At 36.8% G+C, this 20,204-nt stretch overlaps 1 protein-coding gene and 1 pseudogene across 4 annotated transcripts in view; one reads left to right on the top strand and one right to left on the bottom strand.

Moving 5' to 3' along the window:
- Cyld (CYLD lysine 63 deubiquitinase) overlaps nt 1-20,204 on the bottom strand; it is a 51,503-nt gene that overhangs the window by 23,791 nt on the left and 7,508 nt on the right. For all 4 annotated transcript variants that reach the window (XR_003709739.1, XM_028755456.1, XM_028755457.1 and 1 more), the window contains 5 exons: nt 18,548-19,201; nt 17,074-17,376; nt 14,687-14,792; nt 4,630-4,728; nt 923-1,036 (listed from right to left, as the gene is read on the bottom strand). Coding sequence is in view for 3 of the 4 variants with exons in the window: in XM_028755456.1 (XP_028611289.1) it covers nt 923-1,036; nt 4,630-4,728; nt 14,687-14,792; nt 17,074-17,376; nt 18,548-19,051 (1,126 nt within the window). In the remaining variant the exon portion in view is untranslated. The remainder of the gene's footprint in view (nt 1-922; nt 1,037-4,629; nt 4,729-14,686; nt 14,793-17,073; nt 17,377-18,547; nt 19,202-20,204) is intronic.
- Nucleotides 2,311-2,888, top strand: LOC114610873 (annotated as a pseudogene).

A 20,204-nucleotide genomic window follows, 5' to 3' on the forward strand; every position in this document is an offset into this window, starting at 1 on the left:
AACCTGGAGGGTAGGGAGTGAGGGAGAGGCTAACTCCATCAGATTGCCTATAGGTAAGTCTATAAGGTCCTTTCTTAATTAATAATGAATGTCGGAAGGCTCAGCCCACTGTGGGCAGTGCCACCCCAGGCCACATGGTTCTGAGTTGTGTAAAAAAGCAGACAGAACTAGCCATGAAGAACAAGCTAGTAATAGTTAGCAGCATTCTTTCATGGCCTCTGCTTCAGTGCCTACCCTCCAGGTTCCTGCTTTGAGCTCCTGTCCTGACTTCCCTCAGTAATGAACTGTTACCTGAAAGCATAAGATGAAATAAACCTTTTCTTCCCCACGTTGCTTTGTTAAGTATTTTATCAGAGCACTGGTAAACATGGGTTGCCCTGTGACCTCTCTAGCACCCTCACAGCACCAAGTCCTGTCACAGCACTCACTGACACTACAATTCCAATATTTGTGTCTGATGAATTTCTATAATAATAAATGGACCACAACTTCAAACAGGGTTAGGGCTATATCTATTTTACTCTTTGTCAAAGTAACCTGAGAATGTCTCAATAGCTACTTGCTGAACAGATGAAGGAAATGAATAAAGAAAAATGATGTCTAAGAAACACGGGAAGATGGAATGTTTTCAAGGAAGTAAAATAAGATTGTCGTTAAATGAGTCACTTCGTGTCTAGAAACCTTTGCCCCTAAGCACATGAGTTAAGATATAAGAACAGAGTACTAACACATTTCAAATGCATCATAATCGTAATAGCAGAGTAATTCAAACTACATTTAATATTTCAGTTTAGCAATATTAGCATGTCAGCAATGGTCTACTCACTGGTTCCAAAAATTACAAATATCGATGACAAGGCCATTTTCTCTTACACACTAAACAGAGAAGATCATTATAAAGAGTACTAAAGTTATAGATTACCTTCATCAATGTACCATGGATTTTTGGACTTGGATTGTTGTGAGTCAACAGATGACCCATTTAAAGTATAAAATAATTCAGATCTGTTTCTACTTCCAGGGTCTGAGGTAGATCCTGTAGAACAGGAAAAATTCTTTTTTTAAAAAAAGGTCAATACGGTGTAAAAGATATTTTTATAAGTAAATTAATATGAATATTATGTACCAACTACTCATACAGATAACAGACATTTACAAACAGTGTACTTTATTGCTGTCTTCAGCTTTAAAAGTTTAGTAATTGGTCAATACAAGTGAATGGGAACAAGCTAATGCCTGCTTACTTTTATATTAAAGCTCTAAGAAATCATTTCACAAGCATACACCTTTAATTCCAGCAACAGAAAGGAAGAGAAAGATGGATCTGAGTTCAAAACCAGCCTGGTCTACAGACCAAGTTCCAGGACACCCAGAACTACACAGAGAAGTCCCATGTCAAGAAAAAAAAAATCATTCCATGTAGTCTATTTCTCAATGTCAAGATTACCTCCTTTCGTTCCATTTGATGAAACTACTGATTCACAAGTTTAAACTATTACAGTCATACCGTACAACAGTAGTTCTCAATCTTCCTAGTGCAGGGACCCCAACCATAAAGTTATTTTTGTTACTACTTTATAACTATACTTTTGCGGTTATGAATCTATCTCTGTACTTCCCAATGGTCTAAAGCAATTCCTGTGAAAGGACATTTGACCCCCAAAGGGATCACAGCCCATGGGGTGAGAGCTACCATATAAAGACATTACAGTTTACAAGAGAACCAACATGCAGCAATGTTATAGAGCCTAGATATGCATGCAGTTCTATTACCAAGATTTGTGTAAGTGCATTCCCTGAGAGTCACAGAAAAACACAACTGCCTAATAATGGACTGCTCAGAATGTATCCCATAAAGTGACTTTTGATTATAATTTCCCTTTGTAATCTTCAAATGCTATAATCAAACTGATGACAAATTAAAAACATTTTTTTTTTCATGTTTAGGCAAGGTATGTGGCTCAGTAGTAAAGTCCTGGCTTAGTTTGTGTAAGGTGCTAAGCTTGATCCCAGCACCACCACCAGAAACAAAAAACAAAACAAACCATAACTTCAGTGTCTGGAGCTATACCTGAGTGAAGTACCTGCCAAACCACATGTAAGGTTTTGTTGACTTTGATTACAAACATTACAAAAGAAATAATAATTTAATTTTTTTAGATCTACTATTTAAACATCTTAGAATTTTACTAGTAAAACTTCATTTTTTATATAGTTTGAGGGGAAGGACTTTCAGAGGACCTCTGGGGCAGTCTGTCAATGGCCCTAGCTATGATGCTTGTGGCACCTTCTTCACCTCAGGTGGAGGCCATGTTTAGCTCGAGTGCCAAGACTGTGAAGTCCAATGGCAGAAGCCCAGAGAGTTTGAGTCTGCCATCTCTCAGGCACTGCTCGAGCTAGAGATGAACTCAGATCTCAGACATAGCTGCAGGAACTCAACATCACCATGGCCAAGGAAATTGAAGTTGGTGGTCCAAAAGCTATATTAACTTTTTTGCCAGTTCCTTGGCTGAAATCCTTCCAGAAAATCCAAGTCCAGCTACTTTGTGAAATGGAGAAAAAGTTCAGTGGGAAGCAAGCAGACTGCATTGCTGGGGGAGGACTCTGACGAAGCCAACAAGAAAAAACTGTACAAAAACTAAGTGAAAGCACCCAGAGGCTGCAACCTGACGGCAGTGCATGACGCCATCCTTGAGGGTTGGGTCTTCCCAAGTGAGACTGTGGGTAAGAAAACAGTGAGGAACTGGCTGAGCAGCTGGCTCTGAAAGGTTCACCAAGACAAAGCACGGCAGAACAATGTGGAGCACATGGTCAAAACTTTGTCTGGTGTGTAAAAGAAGCTCACAGGCAAGGATGTTAATTCTGAATTCCCAGAGTTTCAATTTTAAAGAAAATGATTGAATAAAGTGTCATTCATAGTAATAAGTAAATAAATGAATAAATATAATTTCTTAATTTCCTCATGTCTGAAAAAATGAAGCACCATAATTTCTAACACTTTAGATTTATTAAAGGGCAAATTATACTAGAGATTAATTATGTGGGTCTTAATAACTATATTTAATGCAAGTTGAATTCTAAAATGCTAAGTAAAAATATATTTCTCTACCAGAATCTCCCTCATGTTACATGTAGAGGTCACACAGCTCTTTCTACTAGCTTCCACATCCCTCACAGGTTTATAGCAATGGTTCTCAATCTGTGAGTCATTCAACTTGGGGGACTCACATACCAGATATTCATTGTAATTCATGACAACAGCAGAATTACAGTTAGGACATAGCAACAGAACAGTTTTATGGTTGGGGGTCCCCACAACACAAGGAACTGTATTAAAGGGTCTCAGTACTAGAAAGGTTGAGAACCATTGATTTATAGGGTGATAGTTAAATCAGAAGAAAGTAGACCTGCATCACAAACAGGTACAGACACTTCCCTGCCTCAGTCTTAGCTACAGAGACACACTCCGTTGGTGATCAGTACGAATTCCTCAACCCATACTGAAGCCCACTGTTTTTCAATTTCAAGTAAAAAGCTCCACCTTTCACAGTTTAGGTCATACTTCATGTGGTATACCTGTAGCCAGCTACTCAGAAAGCTAAGACGGAGCAATCATCACCAGAGTCCAGCAGCTTAAAGTCAGCATAGAAAACATATCAAGACCCCTATCCCCAAATAAGAAATCTATAGCTTTTCTATATCTGAGAGTAGTGATCTTATGGAATGTTTTCTGTGTGTATGACTTGTAGGTATGTGTATGAGAAGATATGTGTGCGTGTGTGTTAGTCCTCAACAGCTAACTGTTTTGCTTTCTTTGAAGAGGGTCTCCACTGACCTGAAAGTTGCCAATTAAAATAGGCAGGCTGGCTGGCTAGTAATAGCTAACAAGTCTCAGGAATCTCATTGTCTCCATGTCCCCAGTGTTATGTCAAAAGGAAACAATAAATCCTCAAACTCCAAAAGGCAGTCCTAGACTACAGGAAGTTTTCTCGTAGTTAGATAAAAGCCAGCATTCCTCAGGAACTTGTGAAGCTGGCTCCTCTCTACCAAAAGGAGCCACTTCCCTAGCACTGGTAGAAGGGACAAATGGTTATTTGTAGTGTCTATTAGCATACCAGAGTACATGCTGGCCTCCAGGCTCCCTCGGTACCATAAAGTATCTATTAAACATTTCACAGCCCATGCTTGGCTCACCTCCTCCTCTACCCTAACTCCCTCCAGCTTCCCTACTCCCAGCTACCCATTTGTTCCCTATAGAAAAGCAAGGTTTTCCCCTGCCCCCATTATTCTTGCTTCTCTTGCAAATAGCCCTGGTCATGTCTAGTCTGCTTCTTTTTCTTTCTGCTCTGACTCTTTCAGATGCCTCTGGATGTTCTCCCTCTCTTATCCACAATAAAAACCTCCCCTGACAATTCATGGGGTGGCCATTTTGACAGTTTCTTTACTGCACCCTCATAACCATATACATAAAATTTTAGTTTACATAAAATGTTTGAATTTTATACACACACACACACACACACGCATGCACGCACGCACGCACGCACACACGCATACACACATACCATATAGCTTATTTAACATTTGGAAAATCAGGTATCATGTAAACTATCAAGAATAGCTCCATACCTGTAACCTTTGGTTTATTATGACTAGATGAACCTTTGTCACCTACACCTCTTGATATAAAGGCAAGTTTGGGAGGCCTCCTTTCCTGTGCCACGCTATCTGAAACAGTAAACACACTTTTTAATATAAACATAAATTCATGTAGAAGAGAAATAGTTTAGCAATCAATGACAAGAGCATAAACAAAACAAACAAAAAAAACGTTTCCAACAAAAAAAAGCATAATCTTTATAGTCATGCAGATTCTCTTTAAAGACTCAAAACACTGAAAAGTAATTTCTCAGGGAAAAGAACATCAACATTGTTCTTATATAATTTGTACAAGAAAATACACTCCTAAATCCTTCCAAATGCTTTAACTTTTGAGAAGTTAAGATGAAGTCAATTTTGTTTGATGTTTTAAAAAGCTATAAAGAAAACCTTATTTATAGTTTTTATTGCATTTGCAGATCAGCATGCCCAGCACAATCCTACATATTACAAAGTGTTTTACACTCGAGCATTTATAAAAGGTGCTGAGACAAATACAGATGGACGATGTATTTACTGTAAAAACCAGAATCTTTACATGCTGATGTGCCTAAAGAATCTCTAAATGATGTGACACACTAAACGTACTTGATAAAACATTTGGTGCCACTCTAGTGAGAATCTCAGAATAATGTGTTTCACAGAGATAGCTTGATAACAGTCTGGTTAGAAGACAGATCAGGGTTAGGAATGCTCTGGGTAGTAAATATGCTTCCACTTTTAAACACAAACAGATTAAGAATAACAGATGTGTATACAAACACATGTAAACAAGAAAAAGACATATTTATGCACAGATCAATAATGCAGAAAGCCAGAGATACACAATAGTAATTTTTTTTTTAAGAAAGCAATCTAAGTTTCATTTCAAAGTACAGATACAAAAAAGTTTGACAAACTTCTTTAGATTCAAAGGTATTTCTAAATCTTAAAATCTGGCAGAACTAGCCGGGCAGTGGTGGCACATGCCTTTAATCCCAGCACTTGGGAGGCAGAGGCAGGTGGATTTCTGAGTTCGAGGCCAGCCTGGTCTTCAGAGTGAGTTCCAGGACAGCCAGGGCTACACAGAGAAATCCTGTCTCAAAAACAAAACAGAACAAAACAAACAAACAAAAAAAACTGGCAGAACTTATAAACACTGACCAAATAAACCTAAGAGAATTAGGTGACAGGTTTGCCCTTAGGAAGTTCAACAGCACACCCATGAAGCGCAGCACAATGCTGAGTAGCCATACCTGATAAAGCTGTTATCAGCAAACACAGTATCACCCACAGTGCAATTTTGAGGACAGAAAGGAAAAATAGGAAAATTTTTTATATTTTAAACACAGAAAAGAACATTTAAAATGAATAAAGGAGTCACAGAACTAATTATATATAAATAATGCTTGATATCTTTTTCCATGGTTGAAGGAAGAGGGAAATATATATTAAATTATATATCTTAAACATCTAAAAATACAATCAAATGAAATATAGGAATATCATTTCAATTAAGAAATTATACTAAATGACCATAATTTTAACAAACAATATAATAAATACTAAAAATGTCTTTATGATATTACCATTCCAGGTATCTATAAATGTCATCTATGTGAGTTTTTATAGGAAAAAAATAACTCTTTGTCACTGGAGAAATGCCCAAGTTATAGCATAAAAACTGACTAAAGACAACTATGCCCACTGTCAACTATAACTAAGAGTATGTAACTCCATTTAAAAAGACATGTTTGTAGTCCAGCATATATATACATACATATATATGCATTTGTTTATAATCCAAAATCATGAAGCAAATTAGGCTAAATGGCTTAAATTTGAAGAAAACTTAAATATGATATAGTTGGCAGGGTGAGGAATAAATTTAACAGACAATTTTTTAAGATTGAAATTATCATGACTAAAGATATTCAAGGATATAGGAAGTCCACTCAACAGCACTCCACAATGCACACAGTAACTCTATTCATAATAACTAATGGCTAAAAACAATCTATTCTGTAGAACAAATAAACTGACTGACGCATATAAAACTGTGAGCTGATGATAAGGGTCTGTGGGAGAGCACTTGCCAGCATATCCAAAGCCCTGGGTTCAAAACTGCACCACAAGAAAACAACAGATATAGTTCACTAAAATTGTAGTCTGTTAACACAACATACCAACAGTAAAACGGAGCAAACCACTGCTACACACATGAACACTGCTGAGCAAAAGAAACCAGACCTCAAGTATACATGGTATACACACAGCAGGACTACATTCAAAATGATAAAACTAGGAATTTAATCATTACTCTTTTGGTTCTATTAGAAAAAAAAAGTATTTTTGGAGATTCTTGGGCTGAAAAACCTAACAACAAAAGAGTGAACAAGTTATTCAAACAAAATGTCTATAAATCTGAATAGCCCATTAAATTGAGAGGGATTGTTTAAATGATGTATTGTTCAACATCATCTGTCATGGTGCACAATTCAAAACCAAATGAGAATTTAACATGTAACAAAAATGAGGGTATTATAAAACCCTCATGTGCAGGCATGCTATGCACAGCAATTATCTAAAAATCTCTGTAAGTTTGGATGACTAATCAGAATAAATATTTTAGATAATTGTATATAATAACTGTATCTGTAAGGGGCCTTACAGGTAACATAAGAGTTGCCTTCTGAGCCGGGCGGTGGTGGCGCACGCCTTTAATCTCAGCACTTGGAAGGCAGAAGCAGGTGGATTTCTGAGTTCGAGGCCAGCCTGGTCTACATGGTGAGTTCCAGGACAGCCCGGGCTACACAGAGAAACCCTGTCTCAAAAACCAAAAAAAAAAAAAGAAAAAAGAAAGAAAAAGAAAAACAAACAAGAGTTGCCTTCTGAGCTCTGGTGCTTCAAACCATCCTTCCCTTGGGCTCTGTCTCCCGTGACCAGAAGTCCTTACTATATAGAAGAAATTACAGAACAGGCAAACTCGGAGAAACAGAAAGGAGCTTCACAGTTGCTAGGGTCTGGAGGGAAGCTGCTAATGGGAGTGGGTAACAGGGCTCTCCCTGGGATGATAACAAGTCCTTGAGCTACACAACAGCAATAGATGTACGATCCTCTAAATGAGCTTAGTCCTGATGAGCTACGTTGTAATGAAGTAATGCATATGAATTACATTTCATGTTTTAAAACTAAGAAGAACTAAGTAAAATTTGTTGGAACCTTATAAAGAGGATGAGAAGACAAGATAAAGAATAGGAGAAAATATTTGTAAATCATATCCAACAAAGGGCTAGTGTCTAGAATACATTTTTAATTACATAAGTCAACAATAAAAAAACCAAATAATTCAATTAGAACCTGGCCAAAACAAATAAAAATGTATTTTAATTTAGAATATAAACATAGAACATAAAAACATTAAAAGATGTTCAGTATCATGAGCTATTAAGGAAACAAAACTGCAATGAACAATCACCACACATTTCTCAGAACAGCTAACATGAAAAGCAGCCACGCTGATGGGGATGTAGAAAGATTTGATCATTTGTATATTACCAATGGGCATGTGACACCATACAGTAGTCACTCTATAAAACAGTGTAGCAGTTTCTTATAAAAGCTTATTGTAAAGAATAGTGGTACTCTGTGTGGGTAGATCAAGTTCCTCCCAGTGCTAAAGGTGTCAGCTACTTCCCTTTGAGTTGATGGTCAAGAAGGCTCCAGAAGCCCCCAAAACAGTAAAAGCAATTGCTGTTAGTTGCCTACCAGATCTAAAAGGTGAGCCCTTATTTCTAAAGATATTACATGCTCTGGTCACAGAGCATACAAAACTCAAGCTGGAACTGGGCTGGGACCTTCCTCTCTGCTATCTATCCCTTATAGTACAGAAAATGTAATGCAGGCTGCTAGGGGAAACTATCAAGTCGTATTCAGCTATTTGCCCTGTGTATAATAACACTGGCTGGCCAGATGAGCTCACTAGTACAACAGCAGCAAGTCTTTAGGGGTAACCAACAGTTTCCTGATTAGGTTTGGGGCCTAAAGCCCATGGGTAAGGTCATACGACCTAGTACAGAAACTACTGCTGTTGTTTTGTTAAATGGACAGGATGTGGCTCATAAAGTGCCTTCTAAATAACTTATGTTTATGCCAACAGTGTTGCTGTCATTTTGGTCAGAGAAGCTTCCTACTGCAGTGGTCAAAATACTGAGAACAAATAGTTGCTCTGTGTCCAACTACAAATGGTACATCTATATCATCCTTTCCAAGGTTCAGGGAACATTGCATAGAAAGGGTGGAAGGCATAGAAGAGCTGGAAGAAGTAGAGAAGCATGTGGAATGCTGACCTCCAGGTTGCTGCACTCTTGAACTTACTCTGATACCTTGAACAAGATGTACATGAGACTGGGCTTGTCATGGAAAGGGAAGAAACTCATGGAATCCCACTCTCCCTGAGGATTTATACATATTTATACATAGTTACTGCTTTATAGGAAAGGGAGAGACTTTTTTAACCAGTCAGGTAAAGTATACATGCTCCTATAGCAAGCCTAATAAAACTCATTAAGTCTCTCTCTCTCTCTCTCTCTCTCTCTCTCTCTCACACACACACACACACACACACACAAACACAGGCATTAAAGCGGGACTAGTTGAGAAGAGAAGGATTAGTGAGGCTGAGAGGGGTCAAGAAAGTAACTGGGTAATCATGGTTGAAATACATGATGTACGTGTGTGAAAATATTATAATGAAAACCATTATTATGTATAATTAATACTAATAAAAATAATTTTTAAAAACTTACTATGGAAATAACATGATCTAAAACTACACAAAGAAAAATATACATTTTCTACATATTTCTACACATTTTCTGCCAGAAAAATTAAGATTTGAATTCACTCAAATCTCAGCATACAATGCTCATTAAAGCATTGCTCATAATGACCCCAACTTAGCCGGGCGGTGGTGGCACACGCCTTTAATCCTAGGACTTGGGAGGCAGAGGCAGGCGGATTTCTGAGTTCGAGGCCAGCCTGGTCTACAGAGTGAGCTCCAGGACATCCAGGACTACACAGAAAAACCCTGTCTAGAAAAACCAAAAAAAAAAAAAAAAAAAAAAACCCCAACTTAAATGTACTTCAGTGGGCACTCATTAAATGAACAGTATACCAAAAACAAGGACTATGTTAGCAATTAAAAAGAAAAGACAACTTAGCATAGATAAATTTCCAGAGAATATGGTGGATTAGAAGTCAATCAAAAATCCCCAAACTATGTCCTATACAAATCCACTAACATATAACTTTTCTAAAATGGCAATTTAAAGAAACAAAGGAGAGACTGGTGGTTGCAGATGTTCCCTCTCCCAGCAGCTACCAAATGCTTCAGTGCTTCAATCTAGTGGTGGGATTCCATACCTACTATCTCCTCCTTCTATGCTGGGATTTTGTCTGGCTTGAGGCTGCACGGGTCTTGTGCATGTTGACACAATTCATGTGAGATTATATATACAACGACCCAGCTGTATCCAGAAAACTCTGTTTTCTTGAAGTCAACCTCTACTGCTAGTTCTTAAAACTTTTCTGCCCTCCCTTCTGTAGAGTTCCCTGCGTCTTGGTAGGAGAGGTATCAGATGTATGTTCCCACTTAGGGGCGAGCACTCCATCGTCTCTTGTTCTTTGTACCACAACCAGCTGAGGGTCTCCGTCAACTGTCATCTACTGCACTAAGAAGCTTCTCTGATGAGAGTTGGAATGTAGTGTTCTATGGCTATGCATCAATTGTAGCACAACAAAACTGTTACCTTTTTAAAGGACATGAACTATGAAGACATGCAATCATTACACACACACACACACACACACACACACACACACACACACACTCACCAAGGATATAAAAGAAATCATGAGCTTGGGATCAGCCTCAGAAGGAAAGTTAACTTTTTCCCACTAAACTTCCCTTTTCAATGTCTGTGAATACGCATCAACTGTGCAGCTGGAGTTGTTTACTTGCATTAAACTCTACCCTCCCAACTAAAGACAGAGACAGAGCTCAACAAGCAGAAACGCTTGCTAGCGTTTGTTAGAGGTGTCACAAAAAGGCTTCATCCCACTTCACAAACTTGGATGTGCTATCACGTCAGATGTGTGACTGCTTTGGGCCATTGGAAACAGAAGGGCAAAGAGGGACATTTTTATAGCAGGCTGAAGCAAAGGTATCTAGACACCAACAGTAACAAACAGTTCTCTGGGAAGAATTCTTTCCAAATCTCACCATCTATTCAGCTGCCTGAAAAGGAATCTTTCCTACGTGCTGGAAATGTTAATTCTGTCCCACAAATGGAGGTAATTGAGCAAGAAACAAAATAAATAAACTAAGGAACTAAAGGAGACTCTTCAAGCTTTCGCCTCCTCAAGAAAAGAGTGTTAATGATACAAAAAATATAGATGAAGGCTTATTCAAATTAAATTAATTTTCATCTAAACAACTTTACTTTTTAAAAGTCTATTTGCAAGCTTTATTTTGTTGGTAAATAAGTGTAATTGATGTGTATAAAAGGAGTATCATTCTTAATTATATGCTATTCAAGATTTATGAATATCAATAGTTTTGAAAGAGGAAAAGCATTCTTTTCCTTTCTCACGACTGCTCTAAACCAGCAATGATGTTAATGACAAGCAAGGATCTTCAAGATCCCTGTCACGAGACTCTCACATCATAAAACTTATGTGGCTTGCGCTTGTTGTTGATGGTTTTGCTATTTTAATTCTATATCAATATTTAAATAAAATATAATTAAAATGTTTTAATATAAGTACTGTAAAAAAGGAAAAAAATTTTACTTGTAAGGTTACACACCAATTCCAACATAGAGAAAATAAAAATGGCTTCTTTTTCCTCTCTCCTTTCGATTTCTTATGTGCTACCGCAGAATCTAAGACAATTTACATTTCAAACAAATTTAGAGGTGAAATGTATACATATATGTTACTCATGTACATATATATAATATATATAAAGAAAGAAATACTGCTGAAGAGTTGGGGGAGGGTGGAACATTTCAGATCTTTCTTCTACAGAAGAATGAAAATAACACAGCCAAGTCTGCATACGTGAGCTTTATGGCTCAGGGAATCTTCCTTCTTTAATGGTAATACCAACTTAATGGTTTCCCCAATCTTACAACTTTATGTAACATACTTCATTCCACTGTAAAATACAAAACTCAAAAGCAATGCAATTAAGATAGATAAAAATGACAGTTACATTCACTCAAAAAAAAAAAAAAAGTCACAGGTTTTAATGTTTCAAAAACACCATTGCCTGACACCCTGGGGAAAAAAATTCCTTAAGAAAGAAAATGCCCAAACATATCTTTTTGCTAACTGAAGTAAAATTTCACCGGAGGATATGACTGTACAGAAGCAGTATTACCTAGAATTGCTTCTCCTGTAAAAATTCAAATAATGAAACAAAAAATGACAAGGACTTCTTCTCAGCCATCCAGCAAGTTAACAGTATAAAATTAGCATAGCTCTCCAAATTTATTTAGACAGGAACTCTCAATTCAGCTCTACTATAATTCGAGGCTCAATAACTTCTTGTGTGGCTGCTTAACTGTCTCACGCAAGGTCTACTGGACACACAGATGTGACAGGCCACACCTCATTTTTCCTACCCCTTGTTATACTGTTCTCTAGCCTGGTACTATCTAACTGATCATAGATTCATGGATTGTCTATCTCCATTCATTAAAATGAAAGCTTGACATAAGAATTATTATATTTTAAAATGTGTTTAATTTATCATGGGTGTATGTGCCTAGGTACATGCATGAGTGTCCAGAGGTCAGAGGAAAATCTGCAGGAGTCGCTCTCTACTCTTATCATGTGAGTTCCAGGAGTTAGGTCAGCTTGAAGGCAAGTGCTCTTACCCACTGAGCCATCTTGCTGGCCCTAACAATCACTCCTCTTCAGTACTAGGACTTGAACTTACAGCTTTGCTCATGTACCACGGAGCTACAGTCCAGCCCCAATAATTATTACCTGCTTTGCTTCCTGCACTATCCATATCTAAAGAAATCTATGTAAGGGCTTGCTACTATCTGAACAAATGGTGTTTTATATTGCTATTTTTTAAAACAATAAGCACTCACTAAAACATTAAAAACTATTTCAACTCACAAACTTCCTATACTATACTGTCTATAAAACAGGCATGAAAGAGTAAATACCACTAAATAAAATATGAACATACAGATATGCTTTCCCTTAAATATAAATCATTTGTTTCCAAAAGGTTGGACAAGGAATTAGGCACGGGAAGGGGGGATCCAAGAGGAATTGGATGGGGGTGTTATAATCAAAATATATTATATGTATATATGTACAAAAATTCTCAAAGAATGACAAATATATCTTAAAAGAAATCAAAAGTATGACAGATTTTTTTAATAGCAAAATTGAAATAAAGCTGTTACACGAATCTCACACCTCTTGCTAAAAAACTAAAAGCTATGTGGGAAACATGTTCAAACTGTAAAATAAGTATTTATGCCTTGATACCAACAGGGAGACAGGAAGGGCAGAGTGCAACCCAGGAGCCTTCATTTCCCATTTCCATGAAACAAGAAATTCAGAACCAAAAATAAGCTATAGAAAGAAACTCAAAAACATTTTATGCTAACATTACCAATAATGGAAAAAAACTAGGTGGAAAAAAATAGTTTGCTGCTCACTTATGATTCTTGCTACAGTAAAACCATCTTTTATAGAACCAGACACAAAATTCATCTCCATAGAAACAATATTCCCTAGCATGTGACACTAAGAAATATGGCTTTTATGCATTTCTTCATAATGCAAGAGCACTCCGAGAATACAGGATTTGTTGGGAGACTGAAGAGAAGAACTCAGGATGATGATCAGACAGGGATGGACATAAATGTTGGCACTGCCACTTACTTTCATCAGAGACAATCCAAGTCTGATTTGAACCACAGTTTTGTTTTGGTTTGGTTTTTGTTACTTTTGCTGGTTTTTTTCTGTTTTACATTTAAATTAACAAAAAGATTATCAAGACCTATTTTATAAATGGGTTTACAACATAAAGACAGCATATAAACCATCTAATTCCAGGCCTAGCACATTCCTGTTATTCACAGTTATAAAAACATTCAATAACATCCCCATCTCTGAATGCCTCTCGTGGCTCTACTGCACTAGCCTATCACTGGGAATTCTAACAGCCAAGGGTGGTGTTGCTACCACTGCCAATTTCCTCAGAGTAGCCAAGGGAGATATTTATTTGAAGCAAAACAAAAGGTTCTTAAGCTTTGCAGAGGTTTTCAGTGGTGGTGGTGGTGGTGGTTTTCTCATTTGGTTTTTTAAGTTCACAGGTTGTGCTCTAGCTCAGAGGTAAAGAGTTTTACTGCAGTGCCACTTAAACCACATGTATAAGACTCTGAGTTTCATCCCCAGAAATAAATATATATGTTCACTCCCTTTACCCATTGAGCCATCTTGCTAGCCCTGATTATTACTTTTGTAATACATATAATATAGTAATAATAACAACAATAAATAAAATTATGTAATGTTTCTGACTATAGTCATAGAGCATGCTCTATCATAATGCCATCTTAAAACACAATTACTTCAACCATCATTTAACAAGAATCCTGAATCCACTGTGCAGTGTAGATGAGATAACCAACTTCTCTTTGCAGGGCCCTACTTTCAACTCTTACTCCAACAGGTAGCAGTTTTTGTATTTTTGAGCCTTCCAATTATTCTTTATTAGAATGTCTAGGAGGAAACAATGTAACAGGTAATGTATAAACTTCACTCATTACTTTTAGAAATACTACTTTTAGAAATAACCTTTATTGCTTTTATTTGGGGTAAAGAATATTCTATTTAATGACAATTCTGCAATATAAAATCCAATTTCAAAAGACCTATCTTAAAGTATATATTTTCATTCTCATAACAAAACACACGTTCGAAACTGTCTTCTGAATACATAAAGGAAACATACCTGGGATGATGTCATTGATGTGCAGGAGAATTGTACTTTCAACGCTTGCAAAACTACAAAGCTGTACTCCATCAAACCTTCCATCCCAGTTGCCAATAGGGTTATCCTAGAAATGACATACAAAGTAAACCTTTTAAGCCTTCCTCAATTAAATGTAAATATGAACATCTACATTTCTCACAAAAGAATCCCCTAAAATATTTTACACTGAGAACTTTTAACTATTTTTCCCAAAAGAATAAAGGTTATATTAGAAATAATAATAATAATAATAATAATAATAACAACAATGTTATAGCAAACACACAGAAAAATAGTTTAAAGTGTTTTTCAGACTTTAATCTGCATTAATAACACCACCTGAGGTTTAAAGTGACATTGTTTGCATATGAAAATTCATTAGGAATGCATTATTTTACCCAGAAACCTACCCTTAAAAGTTAATCACACACTAATATCTCTGGGCACTTTGCTCATCTGAATTACTACATGACTTTCTATAAGCAGAATGGTAGTGATTCCAGACTTTTTTTAAATGTATGAGTGCTCTGCTACATGTACACCTACACATTAGAAAAGGGCATCAGATCCTTTACAGATGGCTGAGAGCCACCATGTAGGTCCTCTGGAACTCAGGACCCCTGTAGAGTCAGTGCTCTTAACTGCTGAGCCATCTCTCCAGCCCTCAGAATTCTTTTGTCATTCATAGGTATATGCGACTTTCCCCAAAATGGAGATTTTCTAAGTTATATTCTACTGTATCACCAGGGACACGGGTTGTTGATGAGGTATAGACAGATGAGCCAGTGAAACAACTGCCCTGAGCAGGAGTGCATGTGGAAAGTGTGCCCCTGGAAACAAAAAGGCATGAGAAAAGTTGCAGTTGAAGAACATTCTCCTCAAGAAGCCTAAAGACAGTGTTTGGAAGTGATGCTTGCACAAATCAAATGGTGATGGACAGCGTGGGTGGACCTGGCAGGCAAACCTTAAGACAGCCTGCCTGAGCTAACCAAGATGAGCCCTTAGGCCACCATCGAGGGAGGAGAGGACCCAAACAGCTCCTGTCATATTGAAAGCCTGGGCCAAAGACTCTATACGGAGTCTAAGTCCAAAGATTATCGGCCTTCTTTCTCCAACCTTCTCTCTACCCAGTCCACAACTTCTCTTCTGAAATACTAAACTCACATTTAAGGAATACTGGTTTTAGTTACTAGCAATTTTGAGAAGCCCACAGGTCTCACCTTGGCTCTAATTTAACATAGCAAGAGTCTGGCAACTTCTTATTTTATACCTAACTGGTGAGCATCCAATACAATTTCTAAGCACAAGGTAAAAAAAACATGCTAGAAACATGTTTGCCCTACCATCTCTTTACAATATTTCTGAATAAATAAAAATGATTACTAAAAATATCCCCCTGTGTGAGTCCACTGTTCATATCCTCTCCTAATACATCCTGGTGTTGATATTATAAAGGAATTTCTATCCATAATGAACTTTTGCCTATATTTTCAATCTATAATAAAAATGTTCTCAACTTCTTCCTTCTCACTCTCCTAGTGCTACAAGTTAATTCAGTATGTGCACTGGAATGTATAAGTATGATTATTCAGTAATAAAAATGAGTGACACAAACAGAAAAGGTGAACGTATATGACCTCTCTGAGTGCCTGCAGACTGGTACCCAGACTGTGGTTAACAGGCATGGGAAAACTGGGCAGAATGTATTTAATAAGGACAGAGTTCCCCGTGAGATGATAGAAAAGTCCAGCAGACAGATGTGGAAAAGGCGCAATGAGAACATACCAAATGCCACTGAACTGTTCTCCAACTATAGTTAAGGTGGAAACACTTTTAGTCAATTTGACCACAATAGGGAAACAGTTTTAAACAATGCAAATCCTGTGGGAATCTACTCAAATGCAGTGTGGTTCTTTTCCTAGGTATTTTTTATTAATGACTTTGTACTTTCATTATTATCAGAGAAATCAATAAAACATTACTAAATATATATAAAACATGTACAAAAAACCTTTTAAATTAAAGGAAAATACAGTATCATACATTTGGGCTTGGCCAGGGAAGTGTCAGTATCTTTCATTAGTTTGGTTTGGCTTGATTTTTGCTTTTGTTAACTGGTCAATTATAATAAGGAAAATTTAAAGACTGAGAACATTCTCCCAGTTTATTAAAACTGGAAAAAGATGTAGTAAATGCATTCTATATCTGCTCATATGTCCTATTTCAATGTTCCTGGACCAAAGATAAACCGGACTGTCTCCTTTAAAATACTGTATATTAATCCATTTTAAGTATTCAATTTAAACCTAAATTGGTAATGAAACTAATACATATATTAACAATAATACAATCCAAAATTTTCTTACCATGTCCACACCAACAAAATATCCTAAATTCTCTTTTCCTGGTAAAACATCACAGAATATTACTGTTCCAGATTCTATACTTTCTCCAACCTTCAAAGAAACTCTGGAGTTTATTTCCAAAGGGGGAGGTTCAGCCTGCATTGTATCTCCTGGGCCTGCAAAATCACTTTCCAATCCATTGTCATCATCTTCTATAAGTTCCAGTTTGTCCAATGCAACAAACACTCCACAGTCTTCATCACACTGGAATAGCTGCTTTCCTTGATAAACCCCATCAGTGAAACCTTGACCACGACCTTCTTCCTAGTTTTCAGAGATTTTTTTTAAAAAAAGAGATATAGAAAGATTACTCATAAAAGGGATTACAGGACAATTACTTTGGAAAAACTCTAAATTACGTAATAAGAAATATCACAACTAACTGTTACAGTTGGGTTTAGGGTATTTAACGAATAAAGCTGTATTTGATGGTGAAATTACCATAACTTCAAATCATAATTCTTTTGAGAAAGAGTTAAACTGAAATTTGCAGTAGGATTCTACCATAATTTTTGTCATTCTACCTTAAGCAAAGAGCAGCGTTTGCTCTATTTATTGAGAAAGAGCTGTATGCAATCCACTGTATTAGTGAACCTATTCACACTCCAAGTCACATGCTATAAGCACTTCACAGAGGAGAACCAGATTAGGAGAACCTGATACAGGCTGGTTAAGCAGCATGGCAACCCTGCTAGTATAAACCAAAACTGGCTGTCAAAACCTAACTCTCCCTGCTTGAAAAAACAAATCAAGAAGCAAATAAAGCTTCTACTCACAAGAACGTCAGAATGGGACATTGCTGAGAACAAATACTCTGTTTGGAAATACTCAAAAAAATTTTAGGTATGCTTCCAACAGAAATAAATTCCAAGGCAGTTTATAAAAATCAGGAATAAGTATAAGCAAACTGAAACTGCTACAACATATTTCAAAACTCTTGCCTCAAAACTGTTATACTTAATAGCATTCATAAGGAGCTAAGAACCCTGTAGATGATATCACAAGATATTTCACAATTTTTGAAGTATTTAATTATAATTGGTAGAGTTAACTTTTTTTTTTTTTTCGAGACAGGGTTTCTCTGTGTAGCTCAGGCTGTCCTGGAACTCACTCTGTATACCAGGCTGGCCTCAAACTCAGAAATCCACCTGCCTCTGCCTCCCAAGTGCTGGGATTAAAATTTTCAAGCACTAACTTTATATCCTCTCAGTTTATCATTAAATAAACTTAGGGGCTGAAATATAGCTCAGTGGTAGAGGGCTCTGGGGTCTAACCTGAGAAGTACACCAAAAAGAAAATAATAATAATAATAATCCTAAGGATCATGAATATAAACAATATACTGCATATAAAAGAGGAAAATATGTATGTGCTTGCACGCACACACACGCACACACACAGTCACAAAAACACTAAAATGTCTTTTCAAACTTACCAGTAATTCTACTCCAAAGAAAATCCCCGACACTGTCCTCTCCGCTAATAAAGGTCCTCTGAAGCGTACAACTCCTGGAAACTTCTCTTCCCCAGATCGCAGCTGTACTTTCACAGGACTGCCCACGTCTACCTGGAGGCCTTTACTTAGTCGGATTCTGTTTCTAAACAGGCTGAGCCTCTCCTCACAGTTGGTAATTGCCAACAGTAACTCTGTGAATTTTTCATTTATTTCTACAACATCCTTTTCATCAACAAACAGAACTGCATGCGGTTGCTCTAAGATTTTTAATCCAATCTGATTTTTCTTGCCTTTTGCAGAAGTAACTCTTGAATGCCCCATAGATCGGTCTTGAATGTACTGTCCTATACTTCCTTTGGGTACTTTCAGGAGCTTCTGTGTTTGTTTGTCTGTTACACTGCATTCTTGAAGAAGCAGATAAAAAATCCGTTCTTCCCAATAGGGTGAAGTAACTTTCTCTTGGCTCCACAGGCCTGAGCTCATTGTGACAGTAACTTTCAGAACATTAACTGGTAAAAAGGAACCACTAGTAAATCTGTCATAAAATCCAAAAAACCGAACTCACTGTAAGTCCCAAAGCAAGATTTTAGCAACCTGGTATCCATGCTGTAAAAAGACAGCAATTCAAAGTGCCTGGCAAACAAGCAAAGCAGACATTAGACTCCATTCAATACAAACTTAAATTAAAGCTAAAGATCTTTAAATCTCATTTAAATATACATATACATACATACATACACATCTCAAAGAGCTAAAAGACACTTGACTGTGTCTACTGTAACTGCATTTTTAAGAAAGTCAGTAACAAAGCATTTACAGACATCAACAATGACTATTTCAAAATTATAAAATTAGAATCTAACAAAAACTTTAAGGTCATCTCCATATATAGACTCTGAGATTTTTTTTCTTTCAGTTTCTTGTTTGTTTGGTTGGTTTGGTTTTAGTTTTTTGGGACTGGGTTTCTTTGTGTAAGCTCTTGCTGTCCTAAAAGCTGCTCTGTAAATCAGGCTGGCCTTGAACATAGAGATCCACCTGCCTCTGTCCACTGAGTAATGAGATTAAAGGTGTGGGCCACCACTGCTCAGCTGAGAGGTTTTTAAACTATAAAGTAGCATTTCTGACTTACTTGAATGGATAAGACACAGTGCTTTGTGAAAACACAGATAACCTTATTAATTAAAAAGGCTATTATTTTTAAGCATGTAACTTAAGTAGAAAGTACACATTATACATAAAAATATGACAATATTACATTCTGAAACAAATCATTTATCTATGTTTTACTGACTCAATTTTATTTTTATACATCTTATTTATATGTATACATGCTATGTCTGTGTGACTGTATGCCACATGTGTATAGGTACTCCAGGAAGCCAGAAGAGGGGATGGTTGGATCCTTTGAAGCTGAATTTATAGGCAGTTGTGAGCTACCCACCATGGGTACAGGGAACTGAATTCAGGTATTCTGGAAGAGGAGTATAGACTCTTAATTGCTAACCCATCTCTTTAGACCCCCTCACTTTCATTTTCATAATCTTAAATATTTTGTGCTTAGACAAGGAAATGTTAACTATATTAATTAAAACTACTATTTAATTTCTTATAATTAATAAGCATAAATATTATAATC

The sequence above is a fragment of the Grammomys surdaster genome, unplaced genomic scaffold, assembly GCF_004785775.1.
Source record: "Grammomys surdaster isolate TR1022 unplaced genomic scaffold, NIH_TR_1.0 126063, whole genome shotgun sequence".
Taxonomy (NCBI): Eukaryota; Metazoa; Chordata; class Mammalia; order Rodentia; family Muridae; genus Grammomys; species Grammomys surdaster.